The sequence below is a fragment of the Cynocephalus volans genome, chromosome 8 (genome assembly GCF_027409185.1).
Source record: "Cynocephalus volans isolate mCynVol1 chromosome 8, mCynVol1.pri, whole genome shotgun sequence".
Lineage (NCBI taxonomy): Eukaryota > Metazoa > Chordata > Mammalia > Dermoptera > Cynocephalidae > Cynocephalus > Cynocephalus volans.
Window position 1 is genome coordinate 118,505,890 of NC_084467.1, and position 16,087 is coordinate 118,521,976.

The 16,087-nt window shown below is 44.0% G+C and overlaps 2 protein-coding genes across 2 annotated transcripts; both read left to right on the top strand.

Annotated features, from left to right (window-relative positions):
* Nucleotides 1–948: 948 nt before the first annotated feature.
* On the top strand, nt 949–15,781 carry SLAMF7 (SLAM family member 7). Its single transcript, XM_063105888.1, has 6 exons — nt 949–1,003; nt 10,929–11,261; nt 12,717–12,989; nt 13,207–13,326; nt 14,256–14,362; nt 15,716–15,781. Exons 1-6 carry the CDS (start codon nt 949–951, stop codon nt 15,779–15,781), a joined length of 954 nt encoding a protein of 317 aa, XP_062961958.1.
* Nucleotides 4,990–7,120, top strand: LOC134383281 (translation machinery-associated protein 7B-like). The gene is made up of 2 exons (XM_063104173.1): nt 4,990–4,994; nt 6,910–7,120. Exons 1-2 carry the CDS (start codon nt 4,990–4,992, stop codon nt 7,118–7,120), a joined length of 216 nt encoding a protein of 71 aa, XP_062960243.1.
* Nucleotides 15,782–16,087: the final 306 nt, after the last annotated feature.

Genomic DNA, 16,087 nt, shown 5'->3' on the forward strand with positions numbered 1-16,087 from the left:
ACCACATTGAGATATCATCCCACCCCAGTTAGACTGGCTATTATCAAAAAGACAGAGAATAACGAATGCTGGTGAGCATGCAGAGAAAGGGAAGCCCTCCTGCACTGTCAGTGGACTATAAATTGGTGCAGCCATTAGGGAAAACAGTATGGAGGTTTCTCAAACTGCAGATAGAACTGTCATATGATCCAGCAATTCCACTGCTGGGTATATTCCCAAAGGAATAGAAATCATCATGTTGAAGGGATATCTGCACTCCCATGTTTATTGCAGCTCTATTTACAATAGCCAAGATATGGAACCAACTTAAATGTCCATCAACAGACAACTGGATAAGGAAAATGTGGTATATATACACAATGGGATAATACTCAGCCATAAAAAGAATGAAATTCTGCCATTCACAGCAACTTGGATGAGCTTGGAGAAAACTGGGTTAAGTGAGATAAGCCAAGTACAGAAAGAGAAATACTGCATGTCCTCACTCATAAGTGGGAGCACAGAAAGAAGGAAAGAAAGAAAGACAGAGAGAGTGAGAGAAAGAGAGAGAAAGAAAGGTCACAATAATGTGTTGGATTTTCAAAAGTGTGGTTATTAGAGGTGGGAAAGGATGAGGGATGAGGAGTTGGCAAGAAATCGGTTAATTGTCACAAAGAAGGATTACGTTTTGTAATGATGAATATACTAAATATCCTGATTTGATCATCACATATTTTACACAGGTATTGATATTCAACTCTGTACACCGCAAACATGTACCATCAATTATTTTAAAAAAAAAAAAATAAAGTAAATTTCAAAAGAGAAATGAGAAAATATGAGATGACTCATTCTTATTTGAGATGACTGACAGTCAAACCATGACTACTCCTACTACTATACAGATACAGAAATGTGAGTAGGAGAGGAAACGAGGTTCATTTTAGTGACTGACATCCAGAGAACAATATGGCTGGTTCCCCAGCACGCTTCATGCTGATCTCTCTCCTCTGCCAGCTCACAGGTGAGTACAGCTAGATCCCCCCCATTCTCCTGACTGTCTTCTCATTCTGAGGTGTAGCTCCAGGCTCCTCGGTCCACTCTGATCCTCTGGCTCAACTCAGGAAATTCTGCCTCCTCACCTAACATTGCTTTTTATCAGCCTCTGGTCTTTGAATCACAAAGGGCAGGGAGAGACTGGAGGGAGAGGAAAAGGAATGGCTCTGGGGACTGACTCCCCTTTTGACTGTCCCAAGGAAGGAAGGGCTGAAAGAAGTAGTGCTAAGTATCATAAGATCTGTGTTCTAATCCAGATTCTGCCATGAATTAGATGAGGAAAGTCAAAGCTTTCCTTAGCCCCAGAGTCTTTATCCTCCAACCCTCCCTCCCTTTTTGAGGGCAACTTTAAAAGCAAAATGAGATTAGACAGGTGTGTATTTATTTAAATAAAACATTAAATATAAATATATATAAAATATATTTATAAATATATTTTAAAGGGTTATGCCTAACAATGATTTCAATGGAGGGAACCAATTGAATTTTCTCTCTTAACACAAGCAATTCCATCAGTCTCTACTTAGAAAACCAACTTATACGGCGGGCACTTTATGTTTAATCCCATGGAGAGTCAAGGACTTTTCTACACCTATCACAGGTATTCTAGTCTTTGAAGATTTTACTATCCTCAGGATTCTCAGAAAGGATCAGGAGCCCCATAAGTAAGAAATCTCTCTCTTGTCATCAAACTCACGGAGTACCATTGTGAGGTCTCCCTCTGAAGACAGGTTCATTACGTGTATCCCTAGCCTGCCTGAAGTGACCTGCCTGAGAAAACACAGGCAGTTAGTGCTCCCAATCCTTTTCTCTCAATCATCTTGCTAACTGGTCAGCATCAGGAGACTCTCACCCTCTCCCCTTGAATTCATCAGAAGTTTGCATTTTGAGGAAGCACCTGGTCCTAAGCAGGTGGTCCTAGAATAGGCTCTCACTTTAAAAACCACTACCTGAATGGAAATGGTGATCAAAAGCGGAACTTGAGGAAGGTGATGTGGGGGAGGGCATTGAGAGCTTTTCAAATCCTAAGGAGCCCACCTTAAACTGTGGGCAATGGGGCTGTAGTGTGAAAATCTGCTGGAGCTTCCTCCTCTGCCCTGCACCAGGAGGCTGTGGGCAGTCTGTGCAGTATCCCTGTCATGGCTGAAAGGAGTCAGAGATTGTCCTAGACTGGTGGCAAGGGCAGTGGAAGGAGTGCTGACCCTGGACAAGGATATCCTGGGTTTGATCTAGTGGCTGTATTACTGTGGGAAAAATACCCATCCTCTGAGCCTTACATTTCTCAAGTGCATATAGATAATGAAATCTAACTCACAGAATTATTGTGACATCTCAAATGAAATATCAAATGCAAAATAATTATAATAATATTCACCATTTATTAAGCTTCTACTACATCCAAGGTGTTTTTTATACGATCTCCTCACAAGTCTTTGTGTAAGACAGATGTCATTATCCCCATTTTCCAGTTAATGAAACTTAGGCTCAGAGAGGTCAAGTTTCTTGGGCAAGATTACACAGCTCTTAGGAGGTAGAACAGACATTAAGTTTCCAAAGCTAGTGCTCTTTTCATCACACCAAACTGCCTAACACTGCGCCTTACGCTAGAGAGGTGCTCAATAAATGTGTATTTGAGCTGAATCTTCCACAGGGAGGAACAGCTGAGATTTTTTCCCCTCTCCAGGTACACAAGCCCAAGGTAGGGACTGGAAAAGCCCAAGAGAACAGGTGGCTCTGTTTCCAGGATGTGTATGCACCAACAGGGAACTGCCCTGGCCAAGCTTAGAGGGATCAAGGAGCAGTTCTCATGGAAAATGGACACAATTATCTGTCCCCCTCACATATTTTATGATGATTAAATGATACAGTACTGTTGAGATGACAATTAATAAAAGGAAAACAGAAAAAGTGAATAAGGAGATTTTGGAGGCTAGGGTTGAAAAGAACCAGAAGAAACAAGAAAGAGGTTAGGGTTAGGGTGTTGGGAAATGTGTGCAGTGAATGGGGCTTTTGCAAGCCTCTGTTCTGTGTATGTCTCACAAGGCATTGATTTATTTTATTTATTTATTTATTTATTTATTTATCTATCTATTTTATGTTCTATGTATGTCTCACAAGGCATTGATTTATAATGCTCTTTCCAGGGGACATTAGTGAAGCAGGAGTTGGGTAAAGAGTAGTAGATTCTAAACTGTTTTGTTTTGTTTAAGCAGTGGTTTTCTTTTATGAAATGAAATCTTACACAAAAACACATAAATGCCTCTAATGTACAGAGTTGAAGCCTCATTGATTGAGGGTAAGTTCCACAGCCTTTGCCCCATCACCCTCTGTTCTATACTCCACCCTTTAGACCTCCCCTGAGCTCCCAAGAAATACACTGAGGCACTACCACAGACGCTGAGTGGCAGGGGCCACAGTTTGGAAAATCCTGCCTTAGGAACTTTGGTTCCTAATTCTGGCTTTCCACTAACTTGGGGCACGTCACCATAACCCTTTGAACTTTCAGCCTCCTCCTCTGTGAAATAGGATTGGACTAAGTAGTCCCTAAGCTTCCTCCCAGCTCTGAGATGCTCCGGTCCTTGTTTTCCATGAGGAGAGTGCCACAGTACACTGGTGCATTCTGACGGAGGCACCAAGTGCCTGGAGGGGTGCTTGAGAACTGGACCAGTGAGCAGGAGGTGGGCTTTACCCTATCCTCCACCCTGAAGTCTTCTCCCTGGGCCACCATCCCTGGGTTCTGGCTGCACTGATGATGTATCTTTCTCATGATTTGGCTACTTCCCTCCGCTCAACTCTTGAGCCTTTGAGGGACAGCACAAGAAAAGGTGAGAACCAAGAGGAAAGGCAAGTGGCAAAGGGAGGAGCTGTTGTCCCCTCCCATTATGAGGGCATCTCAGAACTGACTCTCCTGATTCCCAAAACATCTGCATGTTGGCAAGGGCAGAAGGCAAAGGGTCTCCTGCCCCAGCTCCCACCTCCAAAGGTAGGCTGGCTGGGGGATGTTCACTGCCATCTTAACCTTCTGGCTCACTTTGCTGAGAAGCTATGAGAAGTCCACAAGTGCTTTGCAAAATCTCCATTTCTCACTTTTAGCCTTTGTTATCAAGAAATGAGATCAAAATGGGCAGCCTTGTCAAGGCCTGCTCATATGCCAGAACTCTGTGCTGGTCTCCCACCTCCCACCTTGTTGTCGGGCTGCTCTGTGCTTCTCAAAATGTTTTTAAATCTGTATTCACACTTCACCCCCCCTAAGTTCCTGGCAAATAAAGGTTGTTTTTTTAGAACACTGAAACTCAGAGTGGTCAGTGGTGAGCCAGCAGTGAAATGAACACAGGCCTCTGAGACAGGAACTAACAATTCTCATTCCACCTCAGCAACTTCTCTGTTTGGGGGCCTCAGGAAAGTTATCCAGCCTCTTTGAACCCCAGTGTCCTTATCTATAAAGTGGAGCTTCACCTCTGTCTCCTGATGTTGTTCTAAGGTTCTAAGGATCAGGAGAGATAATGCCCCCTATACTGGTCTACAAACAACAGAGTGATACCAAGTGTTTGCTGCTGGAGTTATGACTATAGAGGAACCAGAATGGAAGCAGATCTCCTGACGCCCAGTCAGGCCAGAGGCTTTTCTACGCTGCTGCCTGCTGGGGTAGGGAGAGGCCATCTCCACTGCTCTCTGGGCAGGACCCCATGACCCCATCACCAGGTGATCTGGAACCTAATGCTTATAGATCAGTCATTGTCTAATTCACAGCAAAATGATATGTCCAATCACCACCAGGGGGATATTTCTTTCTGGAGATTTAAAGTGAAAATGAAGCGACATTAGTGGTGAATTTTCAGGGGATAGGTGTGAGGAAGAGTTGGAAACATCCTCAGGGAAGGGCTTTGAACTGGGCTTTTGGGTTTTGAATAAGATTTGGGTGGACAGACAGAAGGATAAAGCACAAACGATGGCATGAGGTAAGAAGTGAACCAAGAAAGGAGAGAGAGAGTTGGCCTGGCTGCTTGTCCGGTGGCAATTAGTGGGTGGCAGTCCCAGGCTTTGTATCTTTTCACAGCTTTACATCGAAATCCTGGCCTCAGCAAAAGTCCTGGGCTTCTCTCAGCTACGAGCAACCCTGGTCATGTGACACCCCCCGAATTTATTACCATGCCAGTCAGTCTTACCTAAACCATTTGGCGGCTACACGATGAGGAAGGGGTGAAATGGATGCAGAGCAGGCAAGTTATAACATTCATTGCACGGATTTAGGTGGAAAAGAGAACACCTGAGGAGGGTGGATGAGCCGCAGGCAACCCAGTCCTCCCAGGCGTAGGCAGACGTTGGTAGCTACTCATTCTCTGCAGAGTCTTCTGATCCTTATTTAACAACTGTCTCCCAGCTCCATGAGTGCAAGAATCATGACTGTTTTACTCCTTAGTTATATCCTTGGCTCCTAAACAATGCGCAGCATAAATATGGGACTAAATAAATTCTTGTTAAAGGAAGCAGTGACTGAATGAGACCAGCATAACCTGCTTAAACTTGGTAAAACCAAGCTATCACAGAAAGGGGAGTTTCAGTTCAGCCCTGGACAGCTAAAAAAGAAGCCTCTTGTTTCTGGATCCCTTCTCCCAGTCAACTGGAAAGAAGACACAAAAGCGGTTAGGACTCACCAACCCTGCCTCCTATCCTGTGGACCCACATTTAGGGAATGGCACGGAACTGCTTTCTTCCTTCCTTACTCGTCTTCACCCTGAAGATGCGCTTAGCTAGAACAATATACTCCTGTTGGCAACTTGCCCTGTGTCATCCTTCAGTTTCATTCTAACAAGGAACAATGAAATTTGGAGACATTTTCTTATACCCCCACACAATTCACATCTCTTGGCATTGACCCTGAGAATATAGAATAATTTGTGTGGAAGGGTGAAAAGAGTATTATTACTTATGGCTTAAATGCATGCACACATGCTGATTTATTAAACTGACATCCTTGTAGTCTGTCCACTTCCCTGCCTTAAATATCTCTCCAAAACCTAATGTGAGAATAAAATTACTTGAAGGTTGTCATAAGTCTAGGGATTGCACAACTTGGGGGAAAGTGATGTTCAATCTTTATTTGATCTCAAAATATTCTCCCCTTCCATCTCTGCTGTTGAAGTAAAAGAACAATTACTTTAGCTGATTAATCAAGAATTCAAAATAAAATTGATTCTGTCTGTAACACTTATTGTGACTATTTTGACACTCTTTGAGATGATCAAAGAGGTGGTAGTTGAAAAACCATACTGGCCTTAAGGTTAGTAAAGTAGGGAGAGCAGCTTTTTGAAAAATCATATTACTTAACAGGTTTTTTTGACAAAGGCTCAAGAGATCCAAAGTATATACTCACTGATTAATAAATTATAGAAAGAAAACTATTTGAAAATAGGAACAAGCTACTAAAAGATATTTACCCATGAAGAGAAATCAGTACTTTTGGAGATAAACTTAGCAAAAGGTTGGTAGACACCTCAGACCTGTATATCAAAGGAGTAGTTCAACATTTTGTAGCATCAGATTTCTCCACCCTGGGGCACTGGTAGAGCAGCTTATGCTTGAGGGAAGGTCACCAGAGGACGTGAAAGGAAAACTGAGGTTCAGTGAGGGGAAAGGGCTTTAGAGTTGACACTTGAACCCTTTAGGGGGGTAGAGACAGGGAGTGAGGGAAAGGGCTGGAGCTGGCACTAATGCCAGGGGGCCTTCAAATTAAGCCTTTGTGGAAAGAGTCCAGGTCCTAGAGCCGGACTGACATTGGTTTAAATTCTCAAATCATCACCTACAAGCTTGGTGCCCTTGGATAAGTTACTTAGTTTCTTTTTAATCTTAGTTTTTTCATTGTGGGAAAAACAGTTTTTTGGCAGGTGCTTTGTCCAGCTGTGAAGGTGGCAGGAAGAAGACCCTGAAACAGCCCAAGAAGCAGGCCAAGGAGATGGACAAGGAAGAGAAGGCTTTCAGGCAGAAAGGAAAAGAGGAACAGAACAAAGCAGAAGAACTGAAAGCGAAGGCAGTGGGGAAGGGCCCCCTGGCCACAGATGCAATTAAGAAATCTGGCAAAAAGTAAGCTGTTCCTTGTGCCTGAGGCAATGGTGACCCTGTTTGAACATCTAGATTCCCTGCCATAACATCTTTTGCCACCTACAGCTGTAATGAACTGTTGTCATGGAGTCTGTTATACATTTAAGAATAAACTTTTGTAAAAAAGAAAGAAAGCAGTCAAAAAAGAAAAAAAGAAAGAAAGAAAGAAAAAGAATAGAGTTTTTCCTCAGCTCTCACATCACAATCAACACAGAAGACTTTTACACTGCAAAAGCAGTAACCAAATGTGAGGGGGTTTCTCTCCAACAGCAAGCAAATGATTCTGCAGCAGATACCAGCTGCGTGTCCTCTAATTCAATTCAATTCTGACACTATCTACCCGGAGTTAGCATTAGATCCCACAGACTGAGAACCCAGTACCCAAGACTGAACCCCAATTCCAATGCTGATCACAAGTCCCAGGTTATTTTCCTGTGCTTCTATCAACCTGCTATCAATCTGGTTTCTCACAGCCCCCAACTCAGGTTCAATTAATTTGCTAGAGCAGCTCACAAAACTCAGGAAAACACTTAACTTTTACTGGTCCATTACAAAAGATATTACAAAGGGTAGAGATGAAGAGATGCATAGAGTGAGGTATGGAGGAAACAGCATGGAGCTTCCAAGCCCTCACCTGGTGCTCCATCCTCTAGGAACTTCCATGTGTTCAACTATCCAAAAGTTCTCTGAACCCAGTACTTTTGAGTTTTTATGGAGGCTTCATTACATAGGCATGTGTTAGGAAAATAGAATAATTTAATCAGACCCCCTCGCTTGCCCGTACAGTTGGGGGTGTTGTGGTGCATTCTTCGTAAGCAAATTGTGTGTGTGTGGGTGGAGTTAGTGTGCATGCATAGGGTCGCCACCTTGGCTGGCATCTGCCTCAGGCGTCCGCCCACACAGCCGTGCTCTCTGACCTACAGCTTCCAGACACCTGTTTGCCAGTTGCCGGGCTCATAGACCTGCATGTGGGGGGGCCGGTGACCCAGCCTGGCATGTAGGGGGTCTGGGGACCCAGACTGGCATGTGAGAAGTTTGTGACCCAGTCTGTGAACAGGCTTGAAGGGTCTGTGAGCTCCAGACCCAGCCCTAGCTCGACAATTGGCCCAGTCGGTGCAGGATTATGGGCAGGTAAAAGAGCACGACAGCATGATTGACCAAACCACTGACCACTGGTGACTAACTCAACCTCCTGCCCCCTCCTCTCCCATCCCTGGAGATTGGGGGTGGGGGGTATAAGACCCAACCCTTTGATCCTACCTTTGTCTTTTTGGTAACCAGCTCCCATCCTGAAGTAGGATGTGCCTGCCACCAGTCAATTTATTAGCATACAAAAAGGCACATTACTTTGGAGATTTCAAGGATTTTAGGAGTTGTATACCAGGAGGCAGGAATGAAGACCAAATATATATTTCACAATATCACACTCATCAAGCCAGGAGTTAGCAAACCTTTTTTGTAAAAAACCAGATTGTAATATTTCAGGCTTTGCAGGCAATATGATCTGTCTCAAAACTACTCAACTCAGCCTTTGTAGTGCAAAACCAGCCATAGACAATATGTAAATGAAGGAACATGACTGTATTCCAATAAAACTTTATTTACAAAACCAGATGGTGGGCCAGGTTTATCCCATAGCTACAGGTTGCTATAACCACTGTGCAGAATTGCTTTAAGTATTAGATATAATCTTTATGATAAATATTTGGCACAGAGTAAACCTTTAATACATGGCAACTATTATTACTTGGGAACTTTTGCCAGGATAGTTGAGTTTTAACAGAGACCAAAGAAATAAATCTCTGATGAAGTGATTTTGGGTATGTGAATATGTAGATCAGTACAGGAATTTATCGCCTTTTTTTTTCTTTTCTTTTTTTTTTTTTTTTTTGGTGCCTGACCTGTACAGGGAACCTAGACTTACAAGGCCATGCTCTAACCAACTGAGCTAACCAGTCAGCCCATAGGAATTTGTCTTTTTACTAGAAGACGCATGAGTTACATTAGTGATGGAGTAGTAGAAAATATTACGGTAAGAGAGTAAGTTGTGAAATATAGTGGAGCCTAGATGCTTGATCAATCTCATAGGGCCAATTAGGCACAGGAGACACAGTACACAGAACCCACAGTAGTTTTAATTTCTTTTAAAATCAGAAGAAAAACAAATATAGTAATAATAATAACAGAAATATAATTAACCTAACCTGGATTACATTCACTTTTATACCAACAGAGTCATAAAATATATAATCTTTAATTTTTTTTTTTCTGCTGGCCAATACAGGGATTGAACCCCAGACCTTTGTGTTATCAGCACCACACTTTAATCAACTGAGCTAACTGGACAGGCTTTTAAATATTTTTGATGGAGGAAGGGCCAACAATGGCCAAAGTGCATAGGATCCATGAAAGTCATGATATAGCCAGCCTTGGCAGCAGCAGCATTGTAGTACAACTATCAGGATCCTATAGGTTGGCTGTTTAGTTGGCTTTTTAATATTTTCTCTGTTTCTTCCTTTTGTGCTTTCAGTGACTAAATTAATAAAATTCCTTTTGAAAATTTCAACCTGACACATATTAAGAGGCAGAAGGGCACATAACTTTGGATTTTGTACTTTTAAGAACATCTTTAAAGATTTAGTTTTAGTTTTGTCATTTCTATGAGCCCTGAATAAATTCTTTCTGTCTCTCCTATTTAGTTGTCTCATCAATAAAATATGCCCTTTAAGGTCTTGATCCTGTGGGTACTGATGTGGGCTCTGCCACTTACTGACTAGAAAGACTGAGTAAGTCACTTAACCCCATTATGCCTCAGGTTCCTGATCTGTAATGTGGATATAAAATCTCTTCCTCTAAAAGTTGTTGTAAGAGTTCAACAAGATCACAGTAGGTACTTTTAATTTGTTAGTCTCAATCTAAATTCTCTTACTGCCCTGTTCTATCCCCAGAGTCTGTCCCTCGGATTTTAATAGGTAGAAATGACTCATTCTCCACACTTGTTTACTGGACATGGCCATTTCTGGAAGTTTCTTTAACCATCATTCTTAACTGTTTTTCAACTGGAGCCACATAACCACTGATGGTTGTTTGCAAGTCATGCTTTCTGGAGTGAACTGAAGGAAGTACAATCCTACCACAGTTCCTAATAGTTTGTGATGAGAAGCATGAGCTAGCTTGGACATATTACAGAACTCCCTGTCACTTACCCTTTTCCTTCTCTCTCGGTAAATCATACTAGAATGCAAGTAAATGAGAACTCCATATGGAGATAACCTTGAATTCACTCTCATGCATCATAAAATAGAAGGGTAAGTCATCCTCAAACTTCTAAGCTATCACTACCATTAGGAACATGTAGCTCACCTCCCAGTGTCCTGATACATGCTTGCAAACCATTGTCCCCAGGTCAAGCAGGCCTTCATCATCAGCTTCAAACTCAGCTCTCTCAGGAGCAATCTGGCAATCCTATGAGACACTGGGACAGTAACTTCCCCACTTGTCCCCTCACAGGAACCCATCAAGGATGGAGCTGGGCTTTCTGGTCTATCTCAGAGCTTGGTCTTTTCAGCCAGAGATCTCTGGGAATTGGGTGTGGGCACCTTCAATCATCCCTTTTAGGCAGAAAGTTCTGATCTCAATGCTTTCATGTGAGCGAGGTCCTGAAAGGTTTCCCAGGGAAACCTTTGTATTGGGCTGAGCAGGTTTCTCAGGATCTTCCCAGGACCCAAATAGGGTGAGTAATTGGTGACAAGGGCAGGGGTTCTAGCTTATTTTATATTTCTCTGTGTCTGCAGAGTCAGCAGCCTCTGGCGCCCTGAGGGAGCTGATCGGTGCCCTTGGTAGGTCCGTGACTTTCCCTCTGGAGTTCACAGAAGAGCAAGTTGACAGTGTCGTCTGGACCTTCAACACAACCACTCTTGTTACTATACAGCCCAAAGTGGGTGACAAACAAGCCACTGTCATTGTGACCCAAAATCGTAACAAGGAAAGGGTGGACTTCCCACATGGAAACTATTCCCTGCAGCTCAGCAAACTGAAGAAGAGTGACTCAGGTGTCTACCGTGTGGAGATACACCGTTCATCCTCCCAGATTCCCATCACTCAGAAGTATGGACTGCGTGTCTATGGTGAGCGGAATCATTTTCAATGGTGGATGGCTGCTTTGGTGAGGTGGTGCGCTCCCTGACAAGAGATGTTCAAGCAGAGCCTGGATAATCACTTGACAGAAATGTGGGAGAGGGAACTCCGGCATGGATGAAGTAGATGTAGAGCTGAACTCAAGTCCCTGCCTACTCAGAGATTCTGTAAGAGGTAGAGGATTTGTCATAGAAGAAATGGCAATCCCATAGACCTAGGTCAAATGCTGGCTTCTCTACTTACTACTTGCCTGACCTTAAGCCAAGTTATTTAATTCCTTCAAGCCTTAGTTTCCACATCTGTAATGGGGAAGAAAGTGATACCTACCTTAGGAAGATTATTGAGCATAAGCATCAATCACACTCTCTCCCTTATAATTCCAACCAATTGACAAATAGACACAAGAATCAGAAAGAAGACAAAAAATATCAGCTTTATCCCTGGGAAAGCTAGATATGAGAAATACTTCACCCCAAGTCTGGACCTTGGATCTTATCCAGGGAAGTCGAACTTAGAAAACAATTACTCAGCCCAGCTACAGGAAGAATAGTTGCCTCCACTCACTAAGGCAGTATCAGGGACATCAGGAAATGGGCCTCCAGACTTGCTCGTGGAAGGTAGGCCATGTATCTCCATATAGACACAGTTGAAGGAAAAAGAAGATATGCATTCTGCAGGTAAGGTAGCTGGGGGAGGAAGGAAAAGGGCAAATCACATTTTTGGGTTTTGGGTTTGTTTGTTTGTTTTACAGAAATCTTTAACAGCTCAAACCCATGTGTGGAGAAAGGTAGATGATGGATGTCAGACTCCACCATCTCACCAGTTAACCCACTACTCATCCTCTGAGGGAAGGGAGTGAGTACAAGGTAGAGAGGGGGACTAAAAGTGTTACTTCAATACTACTGTCTCCTGGAGAGGATGTCTCTTCTGGAAAGCCCGAGGACAGGGAACAGGGAGCCTCTAAAAAAGATAAAATTATGGGCCAGCCCGTGGCTCACTCGGGAGAGTGTGGTGCTGATAACACCAAGGCCGCAGGTTCGGATCCTATATAGGGATGGCTGGTTAGCTCACTGGCTGAGCGTGGTGCTGACAACACCAAAAAAAAAAAAAAAAAAAAAAAAGATAAAATTAGCTGACATCTAAAATGCATTTAGCTGAGTGCTTGCCATGTGGCTATGCTTAGTAAATGGCAGCTACATGCTTGTTGCATTATTATTTTATTGCTGTTGTTGTGACCATTATTATTACTATTACATAGCTGTGGACAAGCAGACCTAGATAGCTCTCTTTACCAGATAAGAATGCTAATTATGCTCTGAATTGCTGCTTTGTCTCTGTTCTGGAGTTCCCCAAGGAGATTCAGGTGTGAGGTATCCAAGGAAAATTCAGAGAAAGGAGAGCTATAGGCATAATTTCCATGCCTGGTTGTCCTGTCTTTTTCACAGAGTACCTGTCAAAGCCCAAAGTCACCATGGGTCTGCAGAACAATAAGAATGGCACCTGCCTGACCAATCTGACATGCTCCATGGAACAGGGAGGAGAGGATGTAACTTACCGCTGGAAAGCCCTGGGGCAAGAAGCCAATGAGTCCCATGATGGCTCCATCCTCCCCATCTCCTGGAGACTAGGAGAAAGGGACATGATCTTCATCTGCATGGCCCGGAACCCCATCAGCAGCAACTCCTCAAGCCCCATCCTTGCCAGGGAGCTCTGCAAAGGTGACCGTCTCTCCCTTCTCTGCAGGAGCTGCTGGTCCCAAGGACCTATACCTTCTTTAGCTCCTGAACCCCATGGGAACAGGCCCTGTGTGAAAACTGGAGGCCACTGGGAAGTCACCAGGCTGGGAGGAAAGTGGCAGGTACTCCAAAAATTGGGTCATTTTCCCTAGCTGACTTTTCTTTCTCCCCCATGCCTCTACCCATTCTCTCTTTAAAGGTGCTCCCGGTGACCCAGATTCCTTCATAGTCATCCTGTGTCTCCTGTTGGTGTTCATCCCACTCGGCCTCCTTGTACTGGTGCTAGTTCTTTTGAGTCTGCAGAGAAAGAGAAAAAAAGGTATAGCATGTACCATTTTTGTCCTTACCCTTGTTCATGCATTTTCTCCATCACTTATCCAGCCATGAGCCAGACTTGGTGCTAGGTGCTGAGGACACAGACATGAAGAGGCCATAGTCTCTGCCCTCAGGAAGGACACAGTCCACCTGCACTCCTTAGTTCTGGAGTAGAGAGAATACTGGAATCCTTACCTTCTCTCCTGAGGTCAAGGTCCTCCCCGTTCCCTTTCCAGGGCCTGCCCCTCTCCCCCAGAGAGACTCACTAATGTGGCCCTTCTGTTGACACAGGCCTTACATCATTCACTGATCCCCTGACCTGGGAGGCAATGGCTTGCAACTCTGAGGTCCCCACAGATCAGAACCCTCCAGTCAGCGCTTCCTATCCCCATCCCTGTCAGAGCTCCCAAATCAGTCCCAGTCCTCTCCACTGGATCAGCCCCAGAGACCTCTCTTTACTCCTCAGTCCATCTAGACACATTCCTCCTGGAGAAGCTGTTCCCTGGCTGCCTCCATGCTGGACCCATGCTCCAAGTCCCTAACCCCTACTGATTTGTGTTCTCAGGGTCCTGTGAGATTCTATCCATGTAGGGTGTTGGGAAGGGACCTAAGCATCAGGTGAATATGAAGTGCAGACTTTGAGATCTCCCTTCCCTCTTGGAAGACTTCTGAAAGTGTTTCTGACCATCTCTGCTTTTCACTTTGGCCACCTTGGCCCAGAGATCAGGAAGTGAAGAGATGAGCGTGACCAATCCATCCTGGTGTGTCTAGGATTTTCTCAGTTTTAGCACTGAAAGTCCTGGAAAACCCTTCAATGACAGGGAAACAGGATGGTTGGTCATCCTAAGTGGATCATCCAGGTGGGACTGTGGGCCAGTGAGTGTGGTGACTGCTAGAGAGGCAGGCTTTGATTCTCTCCCAACTTGGTTTCAGAGTTCATTGAAAGGAAGAAGAGAATTCCTGACATTCATCAGGAAACACCTAACTCCTGCCCCTATTCTGGAGAGAACACAGAGTATAGCACAGTCTCTTACATTGATGTGAGTCTTTCCCATCTTCCCTGGGACCTGATCCTCTCTGAGGTTCTCTCCTTTTACTCAAGATTTTTCCATGGGTTTGGGCAACATGGGAATGGGGTGGGGGAATAAGTATGGATAGCCCTCAATACCCAATGCACCCATATCTCCCCCAAGTCTTCAAGGATTCTCTTCTGTGCAGAAGTTCGTAGCCTCTGGAGCACCTGGTTCTGACCCAAGCAGTAATGCTCATGCTGTGGTCTCTGTAATCACCCCTTCCCTTCCACAGTTCACAAGGGGCACTCAAAAGGCCAACAATCAAAGGGCCCTTGGAGAAAATCAGTAAGGATGACTGAAGGAAGAAAAAAAGAAAACAAAAGAATAATAACATCAATAATGAAAGCTCCATTTAGATGCCCATACAGGCCAGCTGCAAAACAAAACAAAAGTTCCTGCCTGACTGGAGAAAAATATTCTTGGCTGGTTAAACTTATTCCTGAACATCCAGGGCAGTCCTGCAGATTCCTGGGGATGTGGGTAATAAGGCAGCGGGTGGGGAAGTATGACTTTGACGTGATGTTTGAGTCATGGTCTGGAACCAGCTGCTCTAGAGATGCCCTTTTCCTCTGAGGTGACTCACGGAGCTATGAGGAGAAGGACCAGAGGGTCTGTGTTGGCTCTGAGCCCACACTCAAGGTTCCCCAAGTGTGGGTCACCGAGCAAAATGAAGGAACACAAACGTAACTCAAAGGAAACTCTATGAAAAGAAGATCACAAGAAGTTTAGAGAAACCCATGATAAAAGACAGTTTGGGGACATGACACAAGTAGACAGCTTCAAAAGACTCCTCAGGACCAGTCACTGTAGCCCAGAAAGACTGGCTCTTTGGAGGTCATAGAGGCCATTTCCACACTGGCCCATTTAATGAAGAAATAAAAATAGTTTGGAGTCTCAAAACCCCAATTTTAGTCCAGCCTTTGATGTCTCTCAATCGGGTTGCATCTTCCTACACCTACCTACAGTATTTATCTACATTTACCTCCTTCGAAGAAGAGAGATTATGTTTCCTCTTCTAAGTCGTTAGTGTTCTGAGCGCTCCTTCCTTCCTCACTGGGGAGACAGCTTTGTGCTTCATTCAACTGGTTAAAGTCAAACTTACCACTCCATCACCTAAAAAAGTTATCAATAATTCTTACAATAGCAATCAGTGGCAAGAGCACTTCCCAGCACCCAGCCATGTTCCAGAACCCTCTTTCCCTCTCACCGTGTCCTCCCACCTCTGCTTTCCCCTCTCTGGACTCTGAGTGTCTCCATAGCCTTGTTTATGAAACTCAGGGGGTGGGTGATGATTTCTTTTGTTTGTTTGTTTTTTAATAGACAACTATACCAAAGGAAGACCCAGTAAATACACTTTATTCCACTGTGGAGATGCCAAAAAGGTAAGGAACTTTAGAGCTGAGTTTCTTCTTACTCGTCCAACCCTTTTCCTGGTTCATGTTTAGGCTAAAATTTCTTGGGGCCCAGCGATCTCACAGTCTGTGGTATTAAAAGGTAACACAGTAGTTACCCATTCCCTTGGGGTTACACAAGAATATGGGGAACAGAAGGGCATTGTGTTTTAAGAGTCAAATGGGGGTAATGTGAAACAAATAGAGTAGAAGAAAGGCTATTGATAGGAATGACAGAGAAAATCAAAAGCCTTCTGACTGAGGTCATGGATGAGGAGAAAGGCCTTGGCTCAAGTTATGC